At 39.8% G+C, this 27,750-nt stretch overlaps 1 protein-coding gene across 17 annotated transcripts in view; it reads right to left on the reverse strand.

The window, feature by feature from the left end:
* Positions 1-27,750, reverse strand: part of rbfox1 (RNA binding fox-1 homolog 1) — a 644,474-nt gene that overhangs the window by 500,729 nt on the left and 115,995 nt on the right. Inside the window, exon 1 of one of the 17 annotated variants that reach the window (XM_015360476.2) lies at positions 14,787-14,873. The exons of the other annotated variants lie outside the window; for them this stretch is intronic. Coding sequence (XP_015215962.1) covers positions 14,787-14,789 — 3 coding nt within the window. The 5' untranslated portion in view covers positions 14,790-14,873. Of the gene's footprint in view, positions 1-14,786; positions 14,874-27,750 lie in introns of those variants that run through there. 17 annotated transcript variants of the gene reach the window in all.

A 27,750-nucleotide genomic window follows, 5' to 3' on the forward strand; every position in this document is an offset into this window, starting at 1 on the left:
TTTTACCCTCTTCGAGGAATTTTCTCAAACCTTTTAGGAATCTTTCTTGATCTGATCAGTCTGTCCTGATAGGCAGCATCTCAATGACCAAAGTTTTGCTGCTTTTCTGGCACCAGGCCTTCACGGCTATCAGCTGGAAATCCATCATCTCTAGTCTACTATAACTTTTCAGTATGAAATGTATAATGTTATGAGTACCATGGAAGAACTGACAAATTATTAATTGACGAGGACTTTGATTGTTTGTGGAGCAATAATTAATTCACATGAAGTTCCCCTTTAGTCCTGCCTAATCTCCAACAAACTATGTATTTATAATGATTGTAGCAGTGTCAACTTTGTGAGTATGACATATGTATATAATTAAACATGGTGTAGGTTTTGTCATTGTAACATGTAATCAGTTACAAGGAAAGCTGATTTGCATACAAAATCGAAATAAACAGATCACAAAACCTCACTTTGTAGGATTTACTTGATTCGATAAAACTAATCAGTGCTTAACTGATCTATTAAAGGCTACGTATGATTAGCTAATTGCTGGGTATTTTGATACGTTTGACAACAGAAGGAAAATCAATATACCCACTCCCAGTAATTACAGTACCTATGCAGGCCAGCATCGAACAGTACAGAAATTCCAAGATGGGGGTTATAGCTCTGTTTATTGCCTCCCCAAACAAAAAAACTGAATGTGTATTTATATAGAATTAGCAACAGCTTAAGATGACTAGCTCAAACAAGATCACACAATCTGCTTTCTGCCACGCATCTATTGACTACTTGTAGTTCTCAGCCATGCTGCTGTCCTGTTTCACTGCACATGAATACAGTTTCCACTGTGTTCCACTTCATTCCATCTGTTCTGTCTCAACATTGTTTCTCAGACTTCTCTCTGCTACCCAAACTGTAAGTGTTTTCTTACCTCCTGTAACAAATGCATTTTTGTGCTTTCAGTTGTTTTTTATTGCTATTTAATACATTTTGCTAGAGAAATGGCACCAGATGAAAGTACTATAAAGCCTTGCCAGGAGATAGTGTAGTGGAGTTATTGTTGCAAAGGAGAGTGAACCCAGCTTTGTACTCCCCAGTTGTGTTGAGCTCATTCAGCTATTTTCTTATTGAAGTGACAGATTTCAATGATTGATTTGGACACTGAGGTGGAGGTGTGGGCATCCTGAATGCATCTTGGTTCTTCTGAGCCACAAGAGCCTGTGCTGTTAGACCCAGAGCAGGACAGCCAGTTTAGCTGAAGATGTGTCAAAAAGGTGTTATCTCCAGTCTGTCTGGCCTGAACGTGATGTGCAATCAATGTTATCTTCAGCCCCTATATAACTCAGAAATGTGATGCTACATTATTTTTATTATTTTTCTGAAGAAACCTGAACAATAAAAATGTGACTGTTGTGATCTTCTGTTCTTATTTTTATTTCTAAATCTGATGTTAAAAATACAGTACATTTTCCAGATTTTCAGAGGTCACAGACACTGACAGTGACTATGCCACTGAGACTGGAGAATAGCAAGAATGAAGAACTTGGTATAAACAGGGAGTAAAACAGAGAGCAAACTGCCTCTGGAGTCTGATGTTTAGCACTGAGGTGCGAATGTGAATGCAAAACAGTTGAGAGAGGATTAACGTGTCCTGACATTTCTGGCTAATCTCTGAGGCCAAAATAAGCACGGATCCTGTGTTCTAAATGTAGACTATATACAGTGTGCTTTACTCAGAGAAATGACTTGTCTTTTCCATGAAACTTTCCATGGCTTTTTACACGTGGCTTGGACATTCTTTCCTTGCATTAAAACTAGAATGCATGAAGGCTATGATGATGGTTTTAGATTCTTTCATGATGCAATAATGCTGAGAAACAGTGAGAAAACTGAGTGCAATGTGAAAGGTATCCAGGAAGCAGATTCATAGTCTTATGGATTTTGCTACAGCCAACACATTCGGTAGAGATGAAGTCATATCATTGTCAGGAGATGTTATGCCATCTCCACTGCACGTTCTGATGGGATGGAAAGAGAAAAGAGGGAGAAGATCGCACATTGCACATTTCAAACTTTTTCTTTGGGATACAAAAACAGGCTACTAAAACATCTAGAGCAAAACATTTTAGCTTTATTCTTTAGCATGGACTCTTCTGAAGGAAAGGAAGAGCTCTTTTTGGACTTTTCAGTGCGGAAAAAAATCTAAGAGCTGAAGGGTTTCTCCTTGTAACTGATGAAAGTGTTTGACTCTCAGCTTTCTGAAGCTGCTCTTTATGACTTCTAGCCAGTGGGCCCGTGGAGACCCTCAGCCACAGCCTGGGACAATCAGCAGATTCCCTCCACGTGAACTCAATAGCCAGTGGACCTCAACATGAGCGACCTCTGGCAGCTGGTGGTTACAGGACCCCTTCAGTGAAAGATGACTTTTCCAAATAATGGGAAATTCCAAAGGTTCTCCATAGATCTGAGAATCTGGTAACAAATCAATTGGCCCTGTGAAAGAACTTATCAAAAACATTTGACATCCATATAGTAATTGATTTGTGTTATACAAGGGAAGTCTCCTCACTAAACATGAAATTACAAAAGGGAAACCGAAACTTTAATAGGTTCTGCTTTGTTACATAGTCATTTGGAAGTCACTTGTGACAGGTGACTCACAGAGGACTGCTCAGCATATTCCCGACATTAAATTAGGCGAAGGCTCCATTGTGCAAATTGCATGACAACAGCCTATATTTTTACTTTTTCTTTGCAGTGACCCAAGGAAGGAAATTATTTTAGACAAGACGCATGCACTGGTTTCAGCCCCAGTAATTTCAATATGTTAATTTGAATCTGTCAGCAGAAGGGCCCAATTAGACCAGTGACCTTTCAACGTGGCTTTTCTGACAACACTGAATTCCACTGGTGCAGAGTCTAAATTCACATGAACTAGTTCTGTACTGTGTTAAACATCAGAGTAAACAAAGGCCAAAAAACCTAGGTAAGAGTTGGATCTGTATTCTGTAGACCTGCGGTTGTAAAAAATAAAATGATTGTTTTAGTTCTGTATCATTTCTCCACCTTCCATGTTTTTTCTACTTATCTTAAATGCCCGTTGTAAATGTTTGCTCATTTGAAAAGGCAGTGATGGCGTGAACTTATTTTTAGCATAATTTGTCTTCTTTTTGTAATGTAGTTTTTGAGATCAGAAAGCTAAACAGACCAAAAGGTAAATCATTATTGACTTTGTATTACCCCTTAACACGGGCCTGGGCAATCCTGATCCTGAAGGACTGGTATTCTGCAGGTTTTTTTCCCTTCAAAGCACAGGATCCGATCAGCTGAGGAACTGTTGAGAGCTGTGTTGGAATGCAGACACACCAGCCACCCAGCACTTGGGTTTCCCCCATCTCTGCATTTATACAGTATGTGTTGATACTTGAATCAAATTTAGCATTCTCAAGCAGAATTGATCGAGAAGACCTTAGAAAAATGCAATGTACATCACTGACTGGCAGCAACCAGTGTCTTCGACAGCATCCTCTGCGTATAGGAACCAAAGGCCCATAACCTACTATGCTGTTGCTGATCTCTATGACAGTACATCCCAGCTCGCTCATCCATCTTTTGATGATAGTGTAAGAATACACACGTTCCAAGAAACTACATTATTGAGTTTTGGGGTTCATGCTAAGAACCATGAGATGCACCCTGAATTCTCGTTGTGTGGTGTTAAGATATCTCTAAGACACATATTGTGTTGTCAGTTTATGTGATTCTGATTTTTTTCTTTTACAGTTTTCAGTATTTTTAAAAACAATAAACAGCAAGATCTGCAATCAAAGCTGATCTGAAGCTCTCATAATATTCAGTTATGATACCATAAAAAAAATAAACCTTGAGTACCAGCTATCAATTTCCATTGTATTTATGTATCATGGTCACTCAAAGCACATTTGCAATACAGCAAGTTCAGAGAGCAGCAACGTGTTTCGGCATTTTACTGTCGCACACTATAGTGCTATCCTGCCATTCCTAACGAAATGTGCTTCGGTTGTTTCTTGTACGAGTTCTGATGTAGTCACTGTACCAGCAGTGGGGAAGAATGAACTCTACTGCTGTCCTAACACACTCCATATGGGTCTTCTGACAGCGCAAGAGTGAACAAACACTCACGTTGCACCAGCCGAAGAGCTCAGCGATTCATCAATCAATGCCCATGAAAGATTATTTTGGAATCAGAAGGTAAGTCTCTCAGGGTGAAAAAAAAACACTCAGGCCCAAAATAACATGGTTCAAATATTGTGTCACTTCAAAGCCTTCTTCTGTACAGTATATACAGTAGCTCACAGAACAGTGTAGCACAATACCAGATGGGGACAAAGAAAACCATTCAAAAAGGCATTACTTTTACTTTGGAGTTACAGAGGGCAATTCTTTCCTTCATAGATTTCTTTGTACTAGGTAATGCATCTCTTTATAAAGGGGTATATTTCTTGCAATAAGTAAGAATTCTCAAGAATTAAGAATAAGAACTATTGAGTGCTACAAATACAGTACTGTCACAAGTCTCTCTAAACCATTTTATAGCAAACCCTGGTTGGAAACTTTAAATTGAGTTACTGTAGGAGTCTTAAGAGCATGACACCCACAGTTATGAAGCGGAACTGCTGTATACTGTAAGGGCATTTACTTTATGTACTGTACAGTGTATGCAGTTACAGGGCTCGATGTACAGTAACTGCATTTCTCCCTTTTCCTTTCAAAACATTGAACATTGCTGTTTCCAAATTTCTTTCTTAGAATGGTTGGAATAATAAACCAATTTATCATTTATATCACTCATGTGGCAATTGTCACCATTTATTGTAAACATGATTAGCTTTTGTGTATCTCCCTGGAATAAATGTCTGTATGACTACAGCATATATTATTTCTTCAGAAGCCTTAAACACTCATGTTTAAGAAATAATTTTACACTCAGATAGTACAACAGTGTAATGCTACAGATTCTACACCTGTCAGATGCATTTTATTATGCATTGCTCAGAAAAAACGTGTTACAGGCAGAGGTGTGCTTCAATTTGGACTGTCGTAATTTTGTTAGCTGTTGGTGCTGGTTCTGTGTGTGTGCAGTTGAAGTGGGTAACAGACAGCATCACTCATTTCAGAAACAACAACTTGTGAAACGTCAAGGGAAAGTTTCACTGAACATCAAGTGAAATCGCCGTCGTTTGCAAAACGGTTTGAATATAGTTTTATTGCAAATCACTAATCGCACTTCAGAGAAATAGCACACAACATGATGGCTATCAAATACCCGACAAGAGGAAGTTAAGATGGGTAACAGACCACAAAGATGAAGATGGTATCTCTTTATGGAGCCCAGCTTACCCCAAGAAGTGGTTCTGAGACATGAAGAAAGCAGATGCTTTTCTCCATCCCACTAATTGCCTCCACGTGCCTGTACGCAAAGCTACCAACAGCACTGGCATCTGCTAGCATCAAGGCCTGTGTTACCTTTGTAAACAAACTAATGATGACAAGTTCTAGTCGCTAATTAGGAACATTATTCACACGTCTTTATTTAAATCAATGTTGCAACGTGGCTGACGAGTGAGCCAGACCTCCCAGAAATCACTGACAGGCCTAGAGGCCTGTCAGAAACCTCCGAAAAGAGGAACAGGCTTCTATTGATCAACAGAATACAGAACACCGAAACGCAGGACAGCTTTGCAGCCGCCCAATGGCCAGTAGAGGGCAGAAACTGAAAGCGGTTCCAATTTTGTTTAAAAAAAAAGAATTATTGGGAGAATTCTAAAATCTTTTTTTTCCAATTAACTGGAGCAGTTTTGCTCCTAAAGTTAACGTGAAGCTCAGTCAAAGGAATTTGGATGCTTTCATAGTGCTCTTAACATACTGAATGCTTAGCATGGTTATTGCAGATCTATTCCTTTTCTAAACTTATTTTCAGACATTGTTTCCTTTTGGAACCTGCGTATTGCAGATAAAATGCACAAAAGGAATCTATTATCTGTCAAGGGCAAAATCACATCAGGAGGAGACCTCTATCTAATTGGGTTAGGGTTAAAAACATGCTTCTTATTATGGATTTCTAGGAGCAGGAGTAGTTTTTAATAACCTCAGTGTTTGGTGTTTCGATGCTTTAGGAGTTGGAATTTTCAATTTAGCGAACACAACACAAATAGACAAAGTTGCAACAAGAAACCTCTTTTCTCAAGGTTATAGTCATAACGTTTCAGTTAAATCCATAATTATCTTTGCAGAGTTTCACAATCACTTACCACCAGATTCTTTAAAAGCTTCCACCCACAAGCGGTGCGGTTGGCGAACACACTTGGTCATTCACCTCAGACCACACCTACACCATCTACCTGACTGTAATTTCTTTTATTTACTGTGCATCTGCAGTCAGGGTTCACATGGCTGCATTGCTTACTTTCAAAATGTTTGCTTGTTTACTTGTATATTGTCTACTGTTTATTTGTGTATTGTCTTAATGCCCTGTCTGCACTTTGTGTTTTACACTTTTTACAATCGAGAGAATTTCTGTAAGAATTCCATCGTACTACTACATGTACCGGTTAGATATGGCAATAAAGTTCAAGTTCATTTGCCAAATTGTGAATTATCTTATAAGGAGAATTTCTAGTGAGGTCGTTTATATACTGTCAATTTCCTGTCCACATATTACATCAAATAGCACTAAGAATGTTGTCATATAATACAAAGAACTAAACTTTGAAGACCATAACAGGAGACAAAGAAATAGGTATTTACTATACTATAAACCAGTGTTAATTCAGTATGATCCGGGTTCAGTTGTAAGTGTTGGGTACATCCATGAGCTCAATTAGAAATAGCATTCACCCTCACAGAGCCAGCTCATTTCATAAAGTGAAGGACGTTCAACTTTAAAAAACGTATTTTGGGTTTGTTTAGTAGATGTTTGAACAATAAAATATATATAATAAAAAGAGCATGATTCATTACTTTGTCTCATGTACAGTATACACTTCAAAGTGAAAGCTTCTTTACCCAATAAAGATACCTTGAATATTATTCCTAAGGTACACTAACATTTGGCATTGATATTATATATCATATGTAGTGTAGTACAGAAGTACTCAGACAAAAGGCTACATACAGTACAGCATGTTCAAGGAAGCCCAGGCTGAGATGCAGAGCACTGCAGCTTTAAGGCTGTCGTAACTGGCCCCAGCTCCCAAAGGCTCATTAATTAGTCTTCTTGTCCCTTCACAGTCATGGCATGTCCTCCACTGTCCCTTCTGATACTAAGAATACCTCTTCCCTCCTGTGCATCTCTAAACAGTGGGTGCCCTTCATCTGTAGCTCCTCTCTCCCTCTCTCTACAACTCCCTCTCTCTGTGTGATCTTCTGAAGCTGTGCCAGTAACGGTCTCTATATGTCAGGGCTCCAGTCCCCTAACATCCATTAATTCTGCGTTAGCCGTATACACAGACAAGTACAAACATCTGGACCCTTGGAATTAAAAAAATGCATACGAAGAGTCTGGTCCTACAAAGCGCACTACAGTGCAATGGAATTGGAGGCACTTTTCTGCAGGACCATATGTGACAAAGTTGAGGACAAGTTGTGCTGCAGCATTCCCTTTCAGGTGGCCAGAATCCAGGAATGAGTGCTTTGCTCAATTTAAAATTACATTCCTAAAGGAGAAGCACCGTCTGGCCTAGATGTTGCCAACACATTTAACCTGCTGCGGGTTTAATTTGTTCTGTTTCACTAAAGCAACACGAATAGTCTACCTGGAATCTAGGGACAGGGTTACGTTTCAATCAATCGGAATTTAGTAACCTGGTCCTATTACCCAGAACTGTGTCGTAGATGGGAAAAAAATTATGACAATTAAAATTTAAGATAAGTAACAGAAACAAAAAATGAAGTCTCATTAAATCAAGATAGGTATGGGTAATACTGTAGCATTAACTGCTCCAGGGGCGCTGTACAATGGCTGACCCTGCGCTCTGACCCCAGGCTTCTCTCCCTGTCTGTGCGTCTCACAGAGAGCAAGCTGGGGTATGCGAAAAGACGAATTCCTAATGCAAGAAATTGTATAGGGCTAATAAAGCGATGTTATGTTATGTTAACACAGCCTCCATTAACAAGGAAACCTTCAAGCGCAGCACTGATAAGCACACAAACAAATTGACTGCACACTCCAGAAGTCCCATGATGCCCATTAAAAAAATCCCTTTTTATTGCTAATTTTTCATCCATTTAAACCCATCAGAGTGCAGACTCTAAAGGAACAGCTGACTAAATCAAATGTCACCGATAATGAAACAGAGCACAGGGGTCCAAAGGTATTAGTCGAGACAATTAGGAAGTACCGGACTTCAAAAAGAACACTTATCAAAAGCTGTTGGTGTAATTAAAAAAAAAGAAAACCTATTTCCCTTTTCTCTTTTTTACACAAGGGAGAGTTCTTCTAAAACCTTCTTAGAAAGGCAGGGATGCTACATTTTATGTCTTGTGCAGACTTTTTTTTTATTTTCACCTTTATCAGCCACTGATCTAAAGAAAGGGCTTGTCAGGCTGACCAAGGAATTCATGCAGCTCCAGGACCCTTTTACTTAAAACCCAGGGGCATTGAGGCGGCCTGTGTCTTCATATTTTCAGAGGCAAACTTGGCTCCGCTACTGTATGACAAACCCCTGCCATAAAGTTGCTTTGCCTCCATAAACCCAAAACTACGGCATATGGGGAAACCATATACTGTATGAGCCTGTAACATGCTCATTCTGTAAATTCCTTTACATTACTGAAACACATTTGTTACGAAAGTCTTTACTTAATTTTGCGGGTAGCCGAGATTTCTTGTGTAAGTCAGCTGGGGGTAAAGTAGTTGATAAGGACTACTAAATCGACCACTTACTGTAATGGAAGACGTAAACTTCATTATAATTCCCATATTGAAGTATTGTTGCACACACACAGGGTAATTGGGCCCAAAATGATGTTACAGTCACATCTCATGGGTTTTGCACCTTCTAGGAAACCAGAATTAAGAAACTGGTAGTACTGCACACATCAGGAGAATTCTGTGGGGGGACATGGAAAACAAATAATTGAAGGACTTATCCTGTTATGGCATAATAGCGACAATCAATAAACCAACTATTATACTCATTGGAAAGAAGGGCTGAGAGAGCCACATGTAGTCACAAGCTTGTGTGGTAAGAACTCTTTAAATCAAAGTTTTGAGGCACCTACAAATTGCTGGCTGCATGTTTGGTGTATTGGTGTTACCTTTATATTTGATTTAATGAATTTTGAAGGATGTTTCAAGGAAGCACGGCAAGTGAAATCATAAAAAAGCAAGGACGCCCAAGACTTAATGCCATCTCCATAAGCCTGTCCAACAGCCATGCTATAAGGCTATGATGTCAGGTCTGGGGAGAACAGAACAAAAGAGAAGAAAGGAAACATCGTTTCGGCTGTGGAGCCTTCTTCGGGTGTGACAGCCTTTCTTCTCTTTTCAGCACGGAATAAACCTTTAACTTGTTCCTTTGCAGCCTACGCATGCTGACGCAGCTCCCCGCCTGAACTACTTCAGCCATCTTCTAAATATGTTCTGTGCTCTAAGGGTTAGTTTCTGTACAATGAATTAGATAAGGTTAGGGGAGGGGTACACAAAAGCTAAGCAACATAGGGCTCCACTGAACATAAACCATCAGAAAAATATATTCCAGTGCACTAGATATCTGCTTTTCTCATTTCTCTTTACTGCTTTCACATTCCTCTTTCCTTTGCCCTCCGTGTTCCAAAAAATGTTAATCACTATTAAACCCTTAAAAAAAAAAGATAGCAGGATTCTTTTTCAGGAGCTTCATCACTGATAGTTTAATAAGTCAATTCGCATTTTTATAGTAAAAACAAAAAGATCTTTGTGGAAAAGAAAAACATGATGATGAATGGCCTTGAGCGAAGCTGGTTTCCACCAGGATAGTGCCTGTAGTAAATGAATTCTTTGCACGCGATTGGACACTTCTTACTCATAAATGGCGTGAAGAAAATAATGGAGGTGCTGCTTGTATTTTTTGTGTAACAGTCTTTAGTTAGGATGACTTTCAATTTCATTCTGCTTTTCTGGAACATTTCTGCCACAGCGATTTTTAATGCCTGTGTGGTGGACAGGACCTTGGCTTAACTACTGGGTTCAGAAGGAAAGGAGCTACTCTGTGGTCAAGGAACACCTCATCCAACAGCTCAATTTATTATGATGTCTCCCACCCAACTACCAACGCAGTCCTGCTTTCCTGTTCTTCTGTTATCTGATAAAATGGCCTAGCTGCTGTCATGTCTTATATTTATAGGTTTGTGGGTCATTAAGTTCAAAGTCTATTGAAGCTACGAGTCTACTGAATGCACTAAATTTTAAAAGGCGCCAGCTAACTCAAACAACCACAGCTAATGAACTTGTATTTAAGCTTTAATATTTCATATTACGCAGCTTGATTACTATTTAATATGAATTGAACATGATGTTACAATCTGATACAGTGTGAAAGAATCTCAGCCTCAAAATAGATGGTTTAGCCGAATGTTTGCTTATTCCAAAGTTAAACATGCACATTCTGATAAAATGTAAATCATGAAAGATTAGAAATAATTCTAACGGAATATAATATTTACACGTTCTAGTAGCAACTAAATATTGAGATGTTTGGATCAAAACTGGGTATTTAGCAAGAAAGTGAGAACAAAGGCTACTGGGAAAAGTATGGAGCAAACGGGCCATCTGGTTGAGGTACATGTTACTATGGCAGCAACATTACTGATGCCAAGAGTCTAAAAAGGTAACAGCTCTCCAGTATAAATTCTGAAAACCATTCTGTGTTTACAAAATACAAAGAAAAAAGAAAACAATATCAATGCTGATTTGGAGTTTGAATTATGTCTTTCTTAGAAAAGTATGTGGATCCATTTTCTCATACAGCAGTCACAAGGCCGATGTTAAGTTTAAGAATTCTTAATGCGGATTCGAGAGGTATTTTTTTTAATACCCATCCGTTTTCTAACTGCTTTTCCAATCCAGGGTAGTGGTGGAGACTGGGATCTTTAAGCAATGGGTGCCACGCAGGGTAACACCCTGGACAGAACAGAACAGACACTAACACCGGGGCCAATTGTCCAGAAGCTAATGAACCTACAAGTATGTTTCCGGACTGCTGGAAGAAACCACAGCACCTGGAGGAGGCCACACAAACATGGGGAGAACATACCATCTCCACTAAGAGAGCACCCCAAGTCCAAAATTGAACCCAGGACCCCAGTGCTACGAGGCAGCAATGCTAACTTCTGTGCCAACGTGCCACCATTTACCACACGTTTTTTTTATTATGGTACCAATCAAGATTTTTCAGTTGCAAAACTGATAGACAGCACTAAAATAAGCCCTTATGTCATAATTTAACAGCATCCTAAAAGAGATGCCCAATACTTTCTGTGAAAACCCAGGATCAAAAGTTCTAACCCATTTCCATAATGCCAGACTTCCAATCTCACAAACTGGTTGGTGGATTTTTTTCAAACGTATACAGGATTAATATGAACGTAATCTTTATTTTTTCTTGTTAGTAAAGGATACCATTAATATTCTGTTTTTTTCTTTAATTCATCTCTAAATTAATCAGAATGAGACTTTTATAGTCAAGACCAGAGTCAAGAGTCAATGCAACCCACTTATCTTTAATTGAAATGTGTGCTTACCAGGAATTATTAACATCCTTAATTGGTCAAGGTAGCACAAGAAGTACAAATACACAACACATTCAGAGTAGTTCTAATTTCTTAGTTGAAAAAGCTTTATTGATTTTGTTCTGGTACATTTGAAATGGTAATATAAGCCCTATTCATCTTATTTAGAGGTGTTTAACACCAGTCAGCTCTTCTTGTAAAAACTGGGGCTGAGTATCACAGACTGATCATTGTTGCAATTAACTAAGAACAACTCACAGAATTGATTGAACTGTAACTGTCTGGGTGCATGAGAAAAATCTTTTCCAGCTAGATAAATCCATAGAATATAACAAATATAAATTTTGATGAACTGTCACTCTGTAAGAATAAGGAAAATCTCCAGGCAAATACATTCATAGGTAACCTAGCTCCCACGATCTCTAATTGCCGTGTCTTTATCTTAATGTATTTATGTCATTTTATCTGTGCATGTGTATTTGAATAAAGTTTATACTGGTGCACAAAGAATTACAATTAGACTTAATTTTAATAATCCTTTATTAACTAAGATTTCAATCCCATTAATCACTTAAAACAAAAGCAAAATTAACAAACCAGATCTGGAGCAATATTTATTTGAATTTAATGAACTGATTAATGAATCCTATTACACAGCCTGGGCATGTTGCTTCGTTACACAGAGGTTTGCGGTATCATATTGTTCTGATTCCCATAACAGCGATATTGCAATCAGCACTCCAAATGAATCGTGAACTTGTACAATTTAATTCTGCAGCTCTTGCACCAGACTACACTTTATCTTCTATTGCTTTCCTCTGGCACTCTACTGGAGATATGAGTATACCCAAACCATCGACCAGTGTTTACAAATATTACCATCTTGTGCCGAGATAATAGCATGGTAAGCAATCCAGTTAGCAGGTTAGCTAGCTATGGTGTTACCCCTCTGTCCTTTTTCTGTGCTGTCGCAGCAGTACACTAAAGCAAATGAGTAGGGAACAAAGGCATCTCATACGAATACGAGCGATTTCCAAGGACAGGTATTGTCATGGTGTGGCAGTGGATTCAAGAATGCCTATGCTTCCAATCTAAGGTTAAACCTTCACAAAAGAGGACAGCTATGAGCACCTCCGAGTGCTGTGACTTCTGTATTCTAAAGAAACAGTGTTGCACATGTAACCATGTATCAAGGTCCCAGGGCTCAGTAGACATTAGCTACATGGATGTCTCTGTATAGAATATACTTACCTTGTGTAAGAGCTTTGAAAGGACAGTAGTTAATGAATGGAGGCATTTAATTAATCAAGGATTAAGAAAAGGATATCTACCGTGGCACACTCCACTTCGAAAAGGACATTTACGTAAGCAGTGGTTGTGTGGGCAAAAGAGCTCAGCATACTAAATCGCACTGGACAGAACAGAAAAGATTTTATTGTGCTGACATATTTCACAGTCCTATCATACAACAAATGAAGCTTCTGATGTTTAAGAAATTCATTTGTAGAAATATTAGAGCACTTCGACTGCATTAAGGAATATCAGGATAGCAATCAGGCTATAATTTACTGCACTGCTTGCAGTATTGAAGCTTACCGGTCGGTTGGAAAACCACCCAGGTTAAATGCAGACTTACAGTACATACTGTATAGTGCACATAGAATTGCTTACAGTATTTACTTTCTAAAACTCCCAGGGGCCTCACATTCACATTCATTTTTATTCAGCTGGACACCAAGCTCAAGAACACAATGGCAAATCAGAAACTTTTCAGAAATGCATACAGCTCAGGGCTGCAAATGAGCAAAGAGGGAGATGCTCTGATAACGATGCATGTCTCTAGAATGTAATTGAAGTCATGACTCGCTCCGAGTTCACTGTCTTGGTAATTCATTGATAGCACCCAGCTCAAAATAAACATGAGCCTTGCAATCCCTGGGGTGCCTCTCAGTAAGCAGTGTTAGTGCACAGTACAGGCAGAGGGACAACTGTGTTACTTTATTTTTGCTGCGGAGGTCAACCATTTGCAATTTGTCATTTAAAAAAAAACACACAAAGCAACACCTAGATGTTCTTGAAGGTTTGTTCATAACTTAATGTTGATTATATTAATTATAATTATATTGCAAGGATTATCCATCCTCAATTAGGTTGTGAGACTCTTCCCTGTCAAAGACAGGCACATCCTGACTCTTAGCATTTACTGTATAAGCAGTCTCTCCGCACCAGACCTGCTGGATGACACTTACTGCTGCTAACAGCAGGAATTCCTTCTGTCATGCAGTCCTCAGGAGTTGCAATAGTTAGTCCTGAATGCATAGCGTATACAGACTTAATTAGATTTTACCAAAAGACAATGTTTATTTTGTGCTTTGATTGTGCAATTCACCGCAGTTTATACAAATAAAAACACAAAACGATAGTGATACTAACTATATGATAGTGCACCAAGCAAATTATTAAATGGAGCTATAGTATAGTAAATTGGTTTATCTGTCCCAAAGTACTGTACAATACTCTACAGATACCGGAGACTCATACAATATGTAATATCAAACTACAATTATGTAATCCTGTATCATGTTCACACAGTTAAACTGGAAATATGCACTGTATAATATGCACATAGCAAGCAACTGACAGCATGCTAAATATTTTTGTCAGTTCACCAACCTCAATGCAATCAAATAATGTTGATAGTGAATCGTTCTCGAGCAGCACTTTCCAGAGACGTTTGCACTGCTTGGCACGTTACTGCTCTCAGATCACTGAAGCCTGAAACAAAAATGATGCAAAATGGCCCACTCTGCAAAAAAAAAACCTGCACAATCAAATCGTGTGAAACACGCAGGCGACGGAGACACCGCGCATCTTCCCAGATAAAATATGGCTTGCCATCTTTAGGACCCTCTAGTCACCTCTGCCCACAGTGCTCCCCACCTCCCTAGAAAAAGCACGCCACCTCATTCCACAGTAAACTAGGGACATCAGCTCTTCTGTATCGCAGCACAGAAACCGTTCAAACTGAAAATGATTCAACTCACCATATGAGCCAAGGGTGGGAGGGGTAGAAGAGAAAAAAGAGCTAGCCCCCCCCGATTCCTAGCCAAGCCTTCAAGACACCAGTCTAAGGATCCACTTTAGTCAGTTGCTCATTCCCTCTCTCTCTCTCTTACTCTCTCTCTCTGTGACTCCCTTTACCAAGGGTAAGGTACCACAAGCTCTGATGATTTGTTAGCTCAAACAATACATCACTCTTTTCATTTTTTTAAATCACCACCTTTTTTTTTTTAGAGCTTCGCACAATGTCCAGTCGTCTGACAGGGACGAGTTGGAAGTTAAGGAGGTATTGCTGTTGTGTCGTGAGGGTCAGCACCCTCCTGTGAACAAGTACAAAGACCCAGAGGGCACATTGGATATTTTTTTTTGTGGCAGTTTCTGCTTTGTGTGCGGTCTTTCTGATTCTTTCTAGCTTGGTCTTAACCAGAACTAAAAGATAATTCCATTAACTATTGCCAAGCTGAAAGAAAAAAAAGACAAATTCCTAATGCAAGAAATTGTATATGGCTAATAAAGAGATCTTAAAGAATGTTTGAAGAGCAATTTGCAGAGCCAGAGAGAATAACAGAAGACACCTTGTGCTTTGGCTGCCCTCCTTAATATTATACAGAGCACCCAGGGCCTAAGGAGGAAGTATAAAGTGAGAAACCCAGCTGCAGAATTTCACTAGCCTTGTCTGTGCTTAATACACACAGCACATCGACACACAATCTTGGAATGCACTGTATCACTCAGACTCCTCTCTTCCTTTGCCTTCCTGCAGTCTGTGCTTGAGAGAGACAGGTGGGTGTGCAATGTTTTGAAGAAACTGACTTCTAAAGAAACCCCTGTATTTTATTGCTACATGAGTCATTGTCAGATTCTCCTTTTTCATTTTCTTTTGTGGCCTCTGGCTACAGTAATCTTCTAAACCAAACGATCACGGACGTTAATCTTTCTACCATGACATGCTCCTTACTATTGTGAAAGATACACGTTATAGTACATAAAAAAAGATTTTATGGAAAAATAAACTTTAAAAATTTAAATCTGGTTCTGAAATGTTTTTCACTTTCATAAAAAGTGTCTTGATGGTTAGATGTACAGTATGTATAATTCTAAGTACTTTAAAATTTTCTGACTATTAATTCCCTTAATACAACCAGATTTGGAGTTGATATCTGCCTCCCGAACAAAAACCCTGAAAATTGAACAGCAATTGAAAAACAAAGCAAGAAATAGAAGGAAAATTAAGTGTCAGTAATTTGTAATTGTGACAGTGGGTATAGAATCTTCCCAAGAGGTGTTAAACATCTGTCAGCCCAATCAATCAATTTCTCAATTAAAATACTGGATATTAAAAATAAACCACACAATGCTGTTTATTTCTAAATATGAGGTCTGAGTTTCTCAGGAATATTTGCCTAATAAAACTCTCACTGTCAAAGTCTACATGTATGATAAGTATCAGTCCAGAAGTGAGAAAACACTGAGGTAAGAAGACTGACAGTCTTATCTTTTTTTTTTTTTTTTTTACAAGAACAGCCTCCAGCTGCTGCTATGTGCAAGCACTCAGCATCTGCTCCATCACTCTCGTTGGCTGGCAATGGGAAGATCGAGACGGCTGCTGTGATGGAGAAAGTGGACAGCAGGGGCTGTTAGTAATGAAAAACTAAATTAAAAATGGAAGAATAAGACGGAGAAGCCCGGGGCTGAGACGACGCAGCTCAACATCTAACATCTCTCCACGCCTCGGGCTCGATTTGAACTGTCCCGCTTCAGAAGGACAGGTCAGACGCACACTGCCTCCTCGATCCGTCAAATCTTGGCCATCGCCAGCACACCTCGTTCTCGGGACCCAGCCAAAGGTGTGCTCTCTGGGAGCCCCTGCCTCCCCTAGACAGCCCCTTCTGTACCCTCATAATCAATGACAAAAGAGTCACCTCAACTCCTTCATTACCCACCAGGACAGCTCCAGTCATTCATCTCTGCCACTGGCAGCCAAGCCTGCAAAACACTTAACCCCCTTCAGCTCTTTCAAGCCCAGGCTTTTTTTCGGCTTTTTCCTACAGTAACTGTTCTATCACAGCCTGTAAAAAAACTCAAGAGCCCCGCAGGCTCTTTGGATACTTTATTAATCCCACATTGAGGATATTTGGATTCCAAAACAAACCACAGAATGAAAATTGACACATTTAAAGTTCTAAAATAAATTCCATGCCATCCCCCCTCTCATCTATTTAATACATCTCCCCACCTTGTAACAGCACAGGCAGGTAGAGCATACCAATGGCCTAAAAGTATTTCAAAAAGCACAGGCCAATGAACAGTTATCGCTCATTTAACTTTGGTCCCAATATGTATATTAAACTGCCACTTTGAGATATCATTGTACCTGCACCTTTGACACAGGAAAGGAAGTTCTTGTTTCTTGCTGATGTCCGGTACTATACTAGAAGTGCTGTTCTGCTCCATCTCGGCTCCAAGGCACAGTTCCCCATCTCAATCACCTACATTACACTTCAAAAATTCACTGCAATCTGGCCTCCCACAGATATAAGGGTGAAGTTGGTCTCCAATAAGACAGTAGGTGATGTCCAGCACGTCTGCTATCACGTCTTGCAGCAGGATCTCCTTTTTTGGGCCTGGTAATTACTGAAGGGATTTCAGCATATCTGACAGCTCACAGTTTTACCCTTCAATCATTCCTTCCATTGTAGTAGTGATGAGGAGTGCATAATAAAAAGACAGACACATTAAGGGGCCAAAATTTGCTTTTTTGTTTATTGTACAAAAGATGTATGAAACTTGATGTAGTACAATAACCTTTATCACAGTGTTCTCAAAAAACGCAGAGAAATGAACAAAGGTTTCTTGATAGAAACAGACTAGCAATGTACTGCATGTCCACAGTTGTGAACAGCAGACAAACAAATACTTACAGTATGTCCATGTCATTGCAGTGTTGTATTCTACCAAGTTATTGGCTGTGTATTTGATATATTAGGCCCAGATTACCCAGTGGGCCGATGGGCACATCGCCCAACTGTTTCACTAACAATGGAGTGGGAAGCGGGCCCATGGGGGGAAAATAAGGACCTACGAACAAAACTTCTTTGCAAGGAGAGGAAGTAGACTTCAATTCAGATAGGTTCAACAAGTGCAGCTGAGTGAAGCTGCTGTTCTGAAGCTCCATTCTGCTAGTCAGCACGTGCTTTGTGTGCGTGTGACCATGGGGGATCTCCCCTGAGAAAGCGGCAGAGAACAGGGAAACTTGAGGACACAGAAGGGACAGAGGACACTTGAGGACTCAGCAGGACACTGACTAGAGAAACTAATCATGCAGAACATACTATTAACCGCAGCTCTGAAACCTCTGAAAAAAAAAATAAAGCATTTTTAAACACAGGCTTTGTGGTCACGTGTGCCTTTTCAAAGTCATCAGAATGTGTAGATATATACACAGGGCTCGTCTGTGATCCTTCTGGTTCAATGATTAAAGTCATTAATAGTAAAGGCATATTGTGGTTACACCAAGACACTACATAAAATGACAACGTACGCACAGGAAGATATCTATTGTATATTAACAATCATTTCTAAAATTAGTCATTTTATTATTCCTTTAGCACTACTTTGTGCTTTAAAATCAACATCTGTCCAACTTTTAGGCTATGTGCCTAGATAGAAGTTGAACACTATTTTCTTATGTGTATAGAAATCTGTTCATTTTAAACCCCATAATATTTCTTCAATGTATTTACATACAACTTCACAACACTGCTTGATAAACTTCACATTTTTACTTTTTTCTTTGATGGGAATTTTTTTTTGTCCGACTCTTTTAATTTCCTTTTGATTTCAATCTGCTGTCTCCTTTATCTCCCTTTTCTCTTTGTTCCGATTTTTTGCCTGCGACTCCCCGTCACTCCTCTCCCTCCTCCCCCAGCCCCCTCTCTCGCTCGGCAGCGCCGTGCGCGCGAGAGAGCCCATCCATCACTCGCTCATCACTTCGGCAGTGTGCTGCTCCTGGCCTGTCTGTGAAGGTCCTGCTCACCTTTCTGCAACACTGCCCACAGCAGGTGTGTCACCAACTGTTAGCTAAGCAGAAAAAAAGGGAGGCTGCTCGGAATTAATGGGGCTCCAGTCTTCGAGCCTGGCCGTGAACACAGGGTTATGTGGCTCCGACAAGACTAGTGAGGGCTGGGGGCTGGCAAGAGGATTTCATTATGGGGTCCACAGTGACAGAAGGGGGAAAAAAAAAACTGGTCTGGAGTTTCCAGAAGACCAGCAGTGCACAAGATACCTGGATATCAATCAATGTGCTCAAACATGACCAGAAATCTGTTCCTACCGAGACATTTGCTTGACATTCAAAATAGACATCACCTCCTCTGGTGGATTATTTTGTTTTATTAATCTTGCAGTCTTGGACAAGTAAATTGCAAACAAATCGGGGGGGGAGAAGTAAGCAAGAAAACCATCTTTACATCAAGGAAAGATCAGGAATTTAAGCTTGTGCACAAAGGTTTTTGAAAGAGGACATGAAATGATCTGTCACTTATAATCTCTAGCCCCTGTATTGTTCCACTTTTTGGCATTTTCAGGTCTGCTCACTGGGAAAAGTACTGGTATAACAATCATTATCAAAATGAGAATACAGTCAAAGCAGACTTGTGTTCTAATGTACAATAGCTCTCAAATATCAATTTTGCATTGTTTTCTTGGGAAAATCAGGCTCCTCCATCCAAGGAAAAATTTCTGCGTTTCTTAATTAACCTCGTCAAATTACTGTGTTTCACAACCTTTAAAAGTTCCATCAAACAATAAAATGGTGGTAGGAAAGAATTAAAAAATGGCATGTGTTCACACGCACAAGCATGCACTTCTAAAATCACTGAAGCTATTAATAAATGCAGCAAAAAATCTGAACGTACCACAGAACAAGGAAGCAAACCGTTTTTTGCACAGTCTGATAGACAGCTCAGCTATGTAAATACAAACCGCACCGTGGATGTTAGTGGCCATGAAAGATAACAGAAATATAAACAAATGTTTCATTTGATTTTTTTTTTCCTTTTTCAATTTACATACTTTGAGCAAACTTATAATTTTATGGATGATTATGCCGTAGCTACTTAATTGAACTACAGAATTACATTTGTTTAATACAAATTTGTCGCCATGTGCAATTAAACTGAAGATACACAGAAGCATATTAAGCTACCCAAATGGATTTCAAAATAATATTTTATGAAAAACAAATTGCTGTAATAGTCCTTTTGGCAATTCTAGTTTTGTATGTAGTGTTAGTTGTCACTTCCTTTCAATGTATTGTAGCCAACCAAACATAACCTAATGCTTAATGTTACTTAAGATTTGATTTACCCAATCAGTGCATTTCCAGACTTCAAAGGCACATCAGTTTCAACTAAACAAGCTTAATACTATGTAATTATAGATTAATTAAAGGTTAATTAATGGACACTTAATGCAGAGTTTCCAAGAGGACTATCTGATCTGTAGACCTAAAATCCACTTAATGATGAATTAACCAAGGCCGCGTAGCCAAGCAGAAACGTCTATAAACTTTCCCCAATCACTAACAGCAGGTGCACAGTATGTGAGAGTTTAATAAAGCAGATTGACAGATTTAAATAAAAGACCCATTAAGTACAAGCTATGGTTTAAAATTATTGTAATTTGAATAGAATTTTCCTTCAGTGCGTCATGAGTACTTTTGTTAATATTCCATTTTCAGAACTCCTCGTGAAAGTTTCCTTTACCAGATTACTTTTTTGGCTGCGCAGTCAAAGGTAAAGAAAATAAATTTACTTAAATTAAGGCAGCCATTTTCTATTTCCATGTTAAAAGACAAAATATTCAATTTGATTAGAAGAAAACTGATTTGAATTGAACTGTAGAGTGAACTCGCAAAATCCACCGAACCTGGAGTCATTTGAACAGGCGGGAGTGGTCTTTTTGGCTGCTGTAACAAGCAGAACATTTTTAATTGTAATGCAGTCTTTCAGCACAGGCGCCAAAACCAGATAATTGACCGATGCAGAAGGCATACCCTGAGGCTTTGCCAAAGGCTAGTATGAATGTATAGCCCAAGGTCAGCAATATGACCATAAACCCCACTATTATCTACAACCTTTGTCTTCCACTTATGAAAAAGCAGTTACTAGATTTTTATTTAAAACGAAAGACAAACTTAAGGGCCTTTTGAGTATTCTGCAACTACTGAAAAGTATGCCTGTGCATTAAACCCAGCTATGAAAAACTTGCATATACTGTATCTGCTGAACATGTGGCATTTTAACTATGCTTCCTAACATGCTTATTAAAATTCACTGTCCGGTTGTGTTTCTGTTTCCAGTTTTGTCTGCAGTGTTCTTATATTTAGCTTATACACCATTGTCATCCTACATTACCATTCCTCCCTACTGTATGTCTGCTGTGTCTTTACAGTGGTATACAGCAGCAGACCTTTATAGAGGACATCACTTTTCCTGCCATTGGGCTTTTGGAGGTCACTGGGCCTTCATACTCAAACTGTCTCAAAATACCAAATGAGGGACAAAAAAAAGTCAACATTAACCACCTGGGTAGAGTGAGCTGTGGCAGGTGCAGTGTTTAAATAAACATAAGGAGGTTTCAGAGTTTGTGTAGAGGCTGTGGAGGGAGGGGAGGGAATCAGTGCCTGAAATAAGCGACGCTGCTGCAAAACAGACGCCATCCGGTCTCATGTTTCTTCTTGACACAAACCATCTTCCATGAAAAGGTTGTGTTTTCTTGTTAATTACCCAACCAAGACACTACAAACAGAAACACAGACAGCTCAGACAGGTGTCCTGTGTGTGCTAACAAACTGACCCCAGTCAGATCAGCAGAAATATGGGGGAAGCAATCAAGCTTCTGGGAGATTAACACCATGGGCCTGTGACCTAGAAGAAACAGCCCTGGTGTCCTTCCCACTGTCCCCCATCTTTACCTCCTAGCACGGGCACACACACACACACATCCCTGAGCTCTCTTGAAAAGACAAACAAGGTGGGTGGCAGACGGAACGGGGACCCAACCTGACAGCCAGGTCAGCGATGAAAACTGCCGAAGTGACAGCAATGGCTGGGGACAGGGAAGCACGGGGGAGGGGAGGGAGAGAGCTCAAGTGGCAATGTGTCAGCCCACGTCCCCCCCCCCGCAGGGAGAGAGAGAGAGAGGGAGGGCGCAAGAGACGCAGGACAGGCAGGAGACAGTGCCGTGCAGAAATAGGTAAAGACATGCCAGCCAGGGGAGGGAATGCCACTGCCATCGAGAAATTGTGCTGATGTAAGGAACTGACGCAGGCCCGGAGCAACAAAACCCGACTGCTGAAAGGTGCTGACATCCTGCAGATAGCTCATATCCCATTCTGATTTTAGAGGTCTTAACATGGTGAGGTCCTCAGGTCGAGTCGAATTTAATCGTGGAAGCCAGGACTGCCAGTAACTTAGTACGCCATGGGAGGTCTACGACATGAATCGCAGTCACTTCAAGGTGCAGATGAATAGGATTGAATACAATAGTTTGAAGGTGGGTTTGCTAGTAACTACTAGTAGAATAAATAATCAAGACAAGATTTTTTTTTACCTACACTGTTACACAAATGCAAGCACAGATCTGTGTATTTCAAGCTCATTTACTGTACGCATATGCAATGTGCCAACGCAATTTTTCTCAGCCTCCAGCATATCATAGCTCGGCGGGCTCAACGCGAAACGCCTTTGGGGGGTTGGGGGAATGAAGAATGAAGAGACTGAACGGCTGTGTGCTCCTCTGCCTCCGTGCCCCCACTCCCACTGGGAACTCCCATCCCAGGGGATCTGTTCCCAATGCATCACAGCAGCCCTGGCCATGGGGACAGCATAACCTCCATCTAAATGTAAAACTCTCAGCTCACACTTTCTCAGTTTCAGCTGAAGCACCTGTCTAATCCTTTAAACCCAAGGAGAACGTGGAGGGATTGTGAGAGAATCTCACCTCTGAAACTGCTAATGGCAAACAGAGGGGGGAACAGGAGCCTGAGACAGTGAAGCAATAGTTATAATATCAGTAGGTATGGTTTGGTTCTCATTCTTTAATTAGCATTATTAGGCTTCTGGTAGACGTAGTAAAAAACCACAGCCTTGCCGAGGGCAAAAAAACACAGATAAATCCATAGTTCCTGCTTAAGATGCTTAGAAACAAGCCTAATCAGAAATATCCAATTTTGGATATTTCTGAAATACTGATTTCAATATATAAAGCTGCCTCTTATTACCTGTTTATCTACAATAGTTATCATAATGAAGACATGCATTTATAATGCTTTCACAGCCCAACTTAAAAATATGGCCTTAATAAGCACAGGTGCGAAAGTTCTCTCTCTGTAAGGACAAAACAGACTAAATATTATAGCAAAGCAACATTCCAACCGAAGAAAGAATTACGTTACCAAAACTGAACTTCTTTGGGGAAGAGAGGTGGACAGTGTGGTGGCTCTGTGGCTAAGGATCTGCGCCTGTGGCTGGAAGGTTGCTGGTTCAAATCCCGCAGCCGGCAGAGGAATCCTACTCCGTTGGGCCCCTGAGCAAGGTCCTTAACCCCAGCTGCTCCAGGGGCACCGTAGAAATGGCTGACCCTGTGCTCGGACCCCGATTTTCTCTCTCCGTATATGTGCCTGTGTGTCTCATGGAGAGAGAGCTGGGGCTTGCAAAAAGAAATTTCTAATGCAAGAAATTGTATATGGCCAATAAAGTGATCTTACATAGACAAGACAGTTTAACTTGGTTTCTTTATTACCACAACAGTATTGCCCAGGTGATGACATCACTTTGCATCTCGGCTCAGTATCAGAACCCTCCCACTGCCGTTAGGTGCATCAATAAAGCAACCAGATTTGAGCATGATCAAACATTTTCATGTTATGTTTTTCATTGTAAGTTTTCACAGTGGGAGGCTAAGTCAGTCTGGTGCAGGGAGAAGCAGACTCTATTGAATGAATATCAGGGAATGAAAAAAAGCCAGAGAAGACAGAGCATTCTGGCCATGTGTGCTCTGGCAGGATAACTAGTCCACACCTCCATGTTGCAGCTTTTACAGTTTACAAGAGCAAAGCTCTGTTACCGTCACTAATCACTTCCCACTTACTCCGACTGGCACATGAATTCAGAAACCAGGTGAAGCACAACTAGATGTGCTGAATCTCGCAGTAAAGAGAAAAACCCCTCGGTGTGGAGCCGAGCACCGCGACCTTGCCAGCACTCATGCCATCAACAAATCGGGATCTTAACCGAGCTCAAATAAAGCGAATGTACAGAGCGAGATTCAGAACTCAAGACATTCAGTCTTGGCAGCTCATGACCTTGAAGCAATAGATTGCAGTGCTCAGTGGCCTCATGCTTGCATTTTAATTAATATTTTTAATGATTTTTCTGAGCTGTGTTGTTCAATGCTGTCAGGCTTCCCACTCCTGAGAACTCTAAAAAAAAATGAAGATGGAATCATAGTGAAATCAAACTGAAAGGTCTTAAAGGGATGCTGTGACTGGGATGTGATATAAAACACATAAAAGTCTCACTAATTTCCTATTCAGTTTATTTATACTGCCATATAATCTCCAGCATGCCTGTAAAATAATGCACCATTTTCAAGTGCTATTGGTCGCCGGCACTTTATAGAACCATGGCCCATCTTTTACAATTGAGATGTCCATTATGTTTAAATTGCTTCTGACAGGCAGGCTGCTTTGTTCCTCCTGTTAAAAATTGAACACGATTTAGATAACTTCTTTGAAAATGGTGTTCAGAAAAAAAAAATTGCTTCCCCGAATGAAGCGGATGAAATTGTGATGTTGTCATTTGTCACAGTTGAAGATGTATCTGGCTGCAATCAAAAACATAACATCTGTGGCATATGCAGCAATGCTAACCAAGTACAGCTTGTTGAAGCACACTTTCAGGATAAAAAAAAACAATATCACAAGCAACTAAGAATTCCTATTTTAAAAAATGGGATGTAAGGCTAGTTTCAAATCCTTATCGGAAGTAAAAAAAAATATATGAATCCTAACCTATCTGAAACATCCTGTGACTACTATTGGTAAACAAGCTGATGGCACACTGCAAAACTATCCGTCTTGCAGCTGAGTTGGATGCAAGTTCTACACTACCTCCCTCGCCTTTCCAAAAGTTAATTTGCTCTTCAGTTCTCAGTCACCTTTTCAACTTTGTCCCACCTCCCATTGGAGGGGGTTCGGGGCAAATTCAACGTAATTCGAAGCCCCCTCTTCTTCACACATCAGTGCATTAGTAGTATCACAGCATGATGGCACAATCTTTACTCCACTGGTGCACCCTCTCTCGAAAATGCTCTGGCACTGCTGCTCCATCACATGAAACGCAGAAGTCACACTGGGTTTAACTTAACACTGTCTACAACACTGCCTGCTTCACTGAATGATTTTGAAAGTCAATCAACCCAGCTTATTAAAGATGCGGCCATTAACAAAACAAAAAGACAGAAGCAGAGGACATCAAGCATAATCAGCAAAGAGCATCCTTTCCAACCACTGAGAAAAGTTCCAATAAGCACAGGAGTAGAGGTACATCAATTATATTTTTTCTTTGGGGAATTGCAGGCAATGTTTGTTAATATCTTTCATAATATTATATATATATAAATAGTTAATGAACCCTGCTGAACAAAATTAAGAGTGATTTTCAGTAATGGCTTGCAATCACTTGCTCATTAATATATCGAGTGAAAATACCAAAAGAAAATCCCTAATTGTATTTTTGGGGAGCAAAAGACATACTTGCGCAACAGTGTGATATCAAGAATTCAAAACGTTCATTTTGGGTTGTGCAGCTATATCAACTTGGCTGCTTCAAATCGGGCGTGCACAAATTGTGCAAATATTTAACAAAAGCAGAACATTTCTAAACCTTAGAATACAGACGAAGATTAAAACAAATGTGAGCATCAAATTTGAATGAGACCTTAATTACCAGCTCGGAAAAAACTAACAATTGATGTTGCATTTTCTGGCCAGATGTGACTTGGACAGCATACGATATATACATCGAATATCCCCGGATTCCAACTATTATAAACCTCAGTGAGTCCAAGCTACAGAGACATATTGGAATTTTTATTGAACACTACAGATAATAAAAGAAAATGAAATAAAAAGAGCCACTAAGTGCATACGTCAAAGTCAGGAAAAATGTTTTTCGATTCCTGTGCCTATATTTAAAAAGGTAAAGTGGCATGTGGATTGCTTATTTAATACATTCCCCCTGCAGAAAATTAGTTTTTCACAGCAGGCAGAATTTTCAAGGCCCGTCAGAATGAACAGGCACTATCTAATCACCACTCAGACTTCGGAGATACATCGGGGTTTTGCCGCCATTTCAATGATCCAATTACTTTGGGAAAGCTCTATTAAACTGTGCATACTAATAAGGCATTGGCCACGGACACCAGTATGATCCAGGGAGGTTCAAGAGAAGCACTGGGGCATCTGCCGTGTTTCTTGCGACCTGTGACCAATTACGGCAATTTTGATTCCATTAGCCCATGTAGAGCCAGCGGATGGAGTAAAGGACAAGATCATCTGTGTAAAAGAAAAAGAAATCTCTAGCATTTTTTATAGGCTGGATTACCACAGGATGAGCTTGCAGATTAAGCCACAGCTCCTCTCTCTAGTCCCTCCGTTTGGCACAACTATTTTTTAAGGCGTTACAGTCTGACCATTTTGTGCAGAACTGCTGGACAGTCCGAGAAAGCTGCTCCAGGTCACCAAAGTGGAAAATGGGCATACAGATGATAATTGTAAGCAGCTCAGCGGCTGATGTGCTGTATTGTCATGGAACACAAGTGGGGAAAATAACTGTTTTAAGATCGGAATTTTGCTAGTCAATAAAAAATTAAACACAGATCTAACATCCAAGTGAATAACATCTCCACTATCACCAAGGTCACAGCTCCTTATTCTTTATACACAGGGTAGGACATGAATTGTAGTTGCACATGTAGTTCACAAGCTGTATTATATGCTGTAGAAAAAGTAATGCTAAGCATCAGTTTATTACTATTAGGTGTCATTCAGCTCTGTGTAGTTATAGCAAATGATGTTAATCTACTGCAAAACATTTGCACCGACAGTCTACCCATATGCATCACATAAATACATTACATAGTATTTTTTATGAACGGTTTATTACAAAAGACATTTGGTCTCTGTAATTGGGTATTACCAGCTGTTTTGTAAATTATATTTGTGTAATCAATTATCATAAGAACCAAAGTTATTGCAAGTCATTTGTGACATTTAAAGTCAAAACAATTGATGCCACAGGACGTGTATTTACAGAGACTGACAGATGCTTTATACAACACTTTGTGGATAATGAACTTTCACTGCACTCTACTTCTAAAAACAGAATTTAATTCACAGGTCTGAGCCTTACACACAAGATCCTTTTGAAAGTATAACTGAAGTATAAGGGATGTATTTCTACCTATTTATTGAAGGTCTTTCAGTCCATTTGCAGTGGTCACCCTATTTTACAGGACCAACAGAGACACGTAGCTCACAAATAAAAGCAGGAGGCATTTCTTTAGAAAAAGGGTTGTGGGTTTCTAGAGCAAGCTTTCCAACTAAGTTGATAATACTGAGACCATTAAAAAAACTGCAGGTCGAGATTTGGGGATAAATAAGTGTTTGACAACCATAAGATCAGGAGAGGCTGAATGGCTTTCTATTTCTAACCTTTAATGTGATGCTCTCATGCTTGGTTATGCTCCACCTGACTGATAAATTGCAGAGTCCTTCGTCAAATCTACTGCATGGATGTAAACAGGTCCACTACACAGAGCTTTGAAAAAAAATCTAAAATGCATAAAGGGGTGATTTATTAGCAAAAAAATGATTTAGCGTAT

The sequence above is a fragment of the Lepisosteus oculatus genome, chromosome 19 (assembly GCF_040954835.1).
Source record: "Lepisosteus oculatus isolate fLepOcu1 chromosome 19, fLepOcu1.hap2, whole genome shotgun sequence".
In the NCBI taxonomy this organism is placed as follows: domain Eukaryota; kingdom Metazoa; phylum Chordata; class Actinopteri; order Semionotiformes; family Lepisosteidae; genus Lepisosteus; species Lepisosteus oculatus.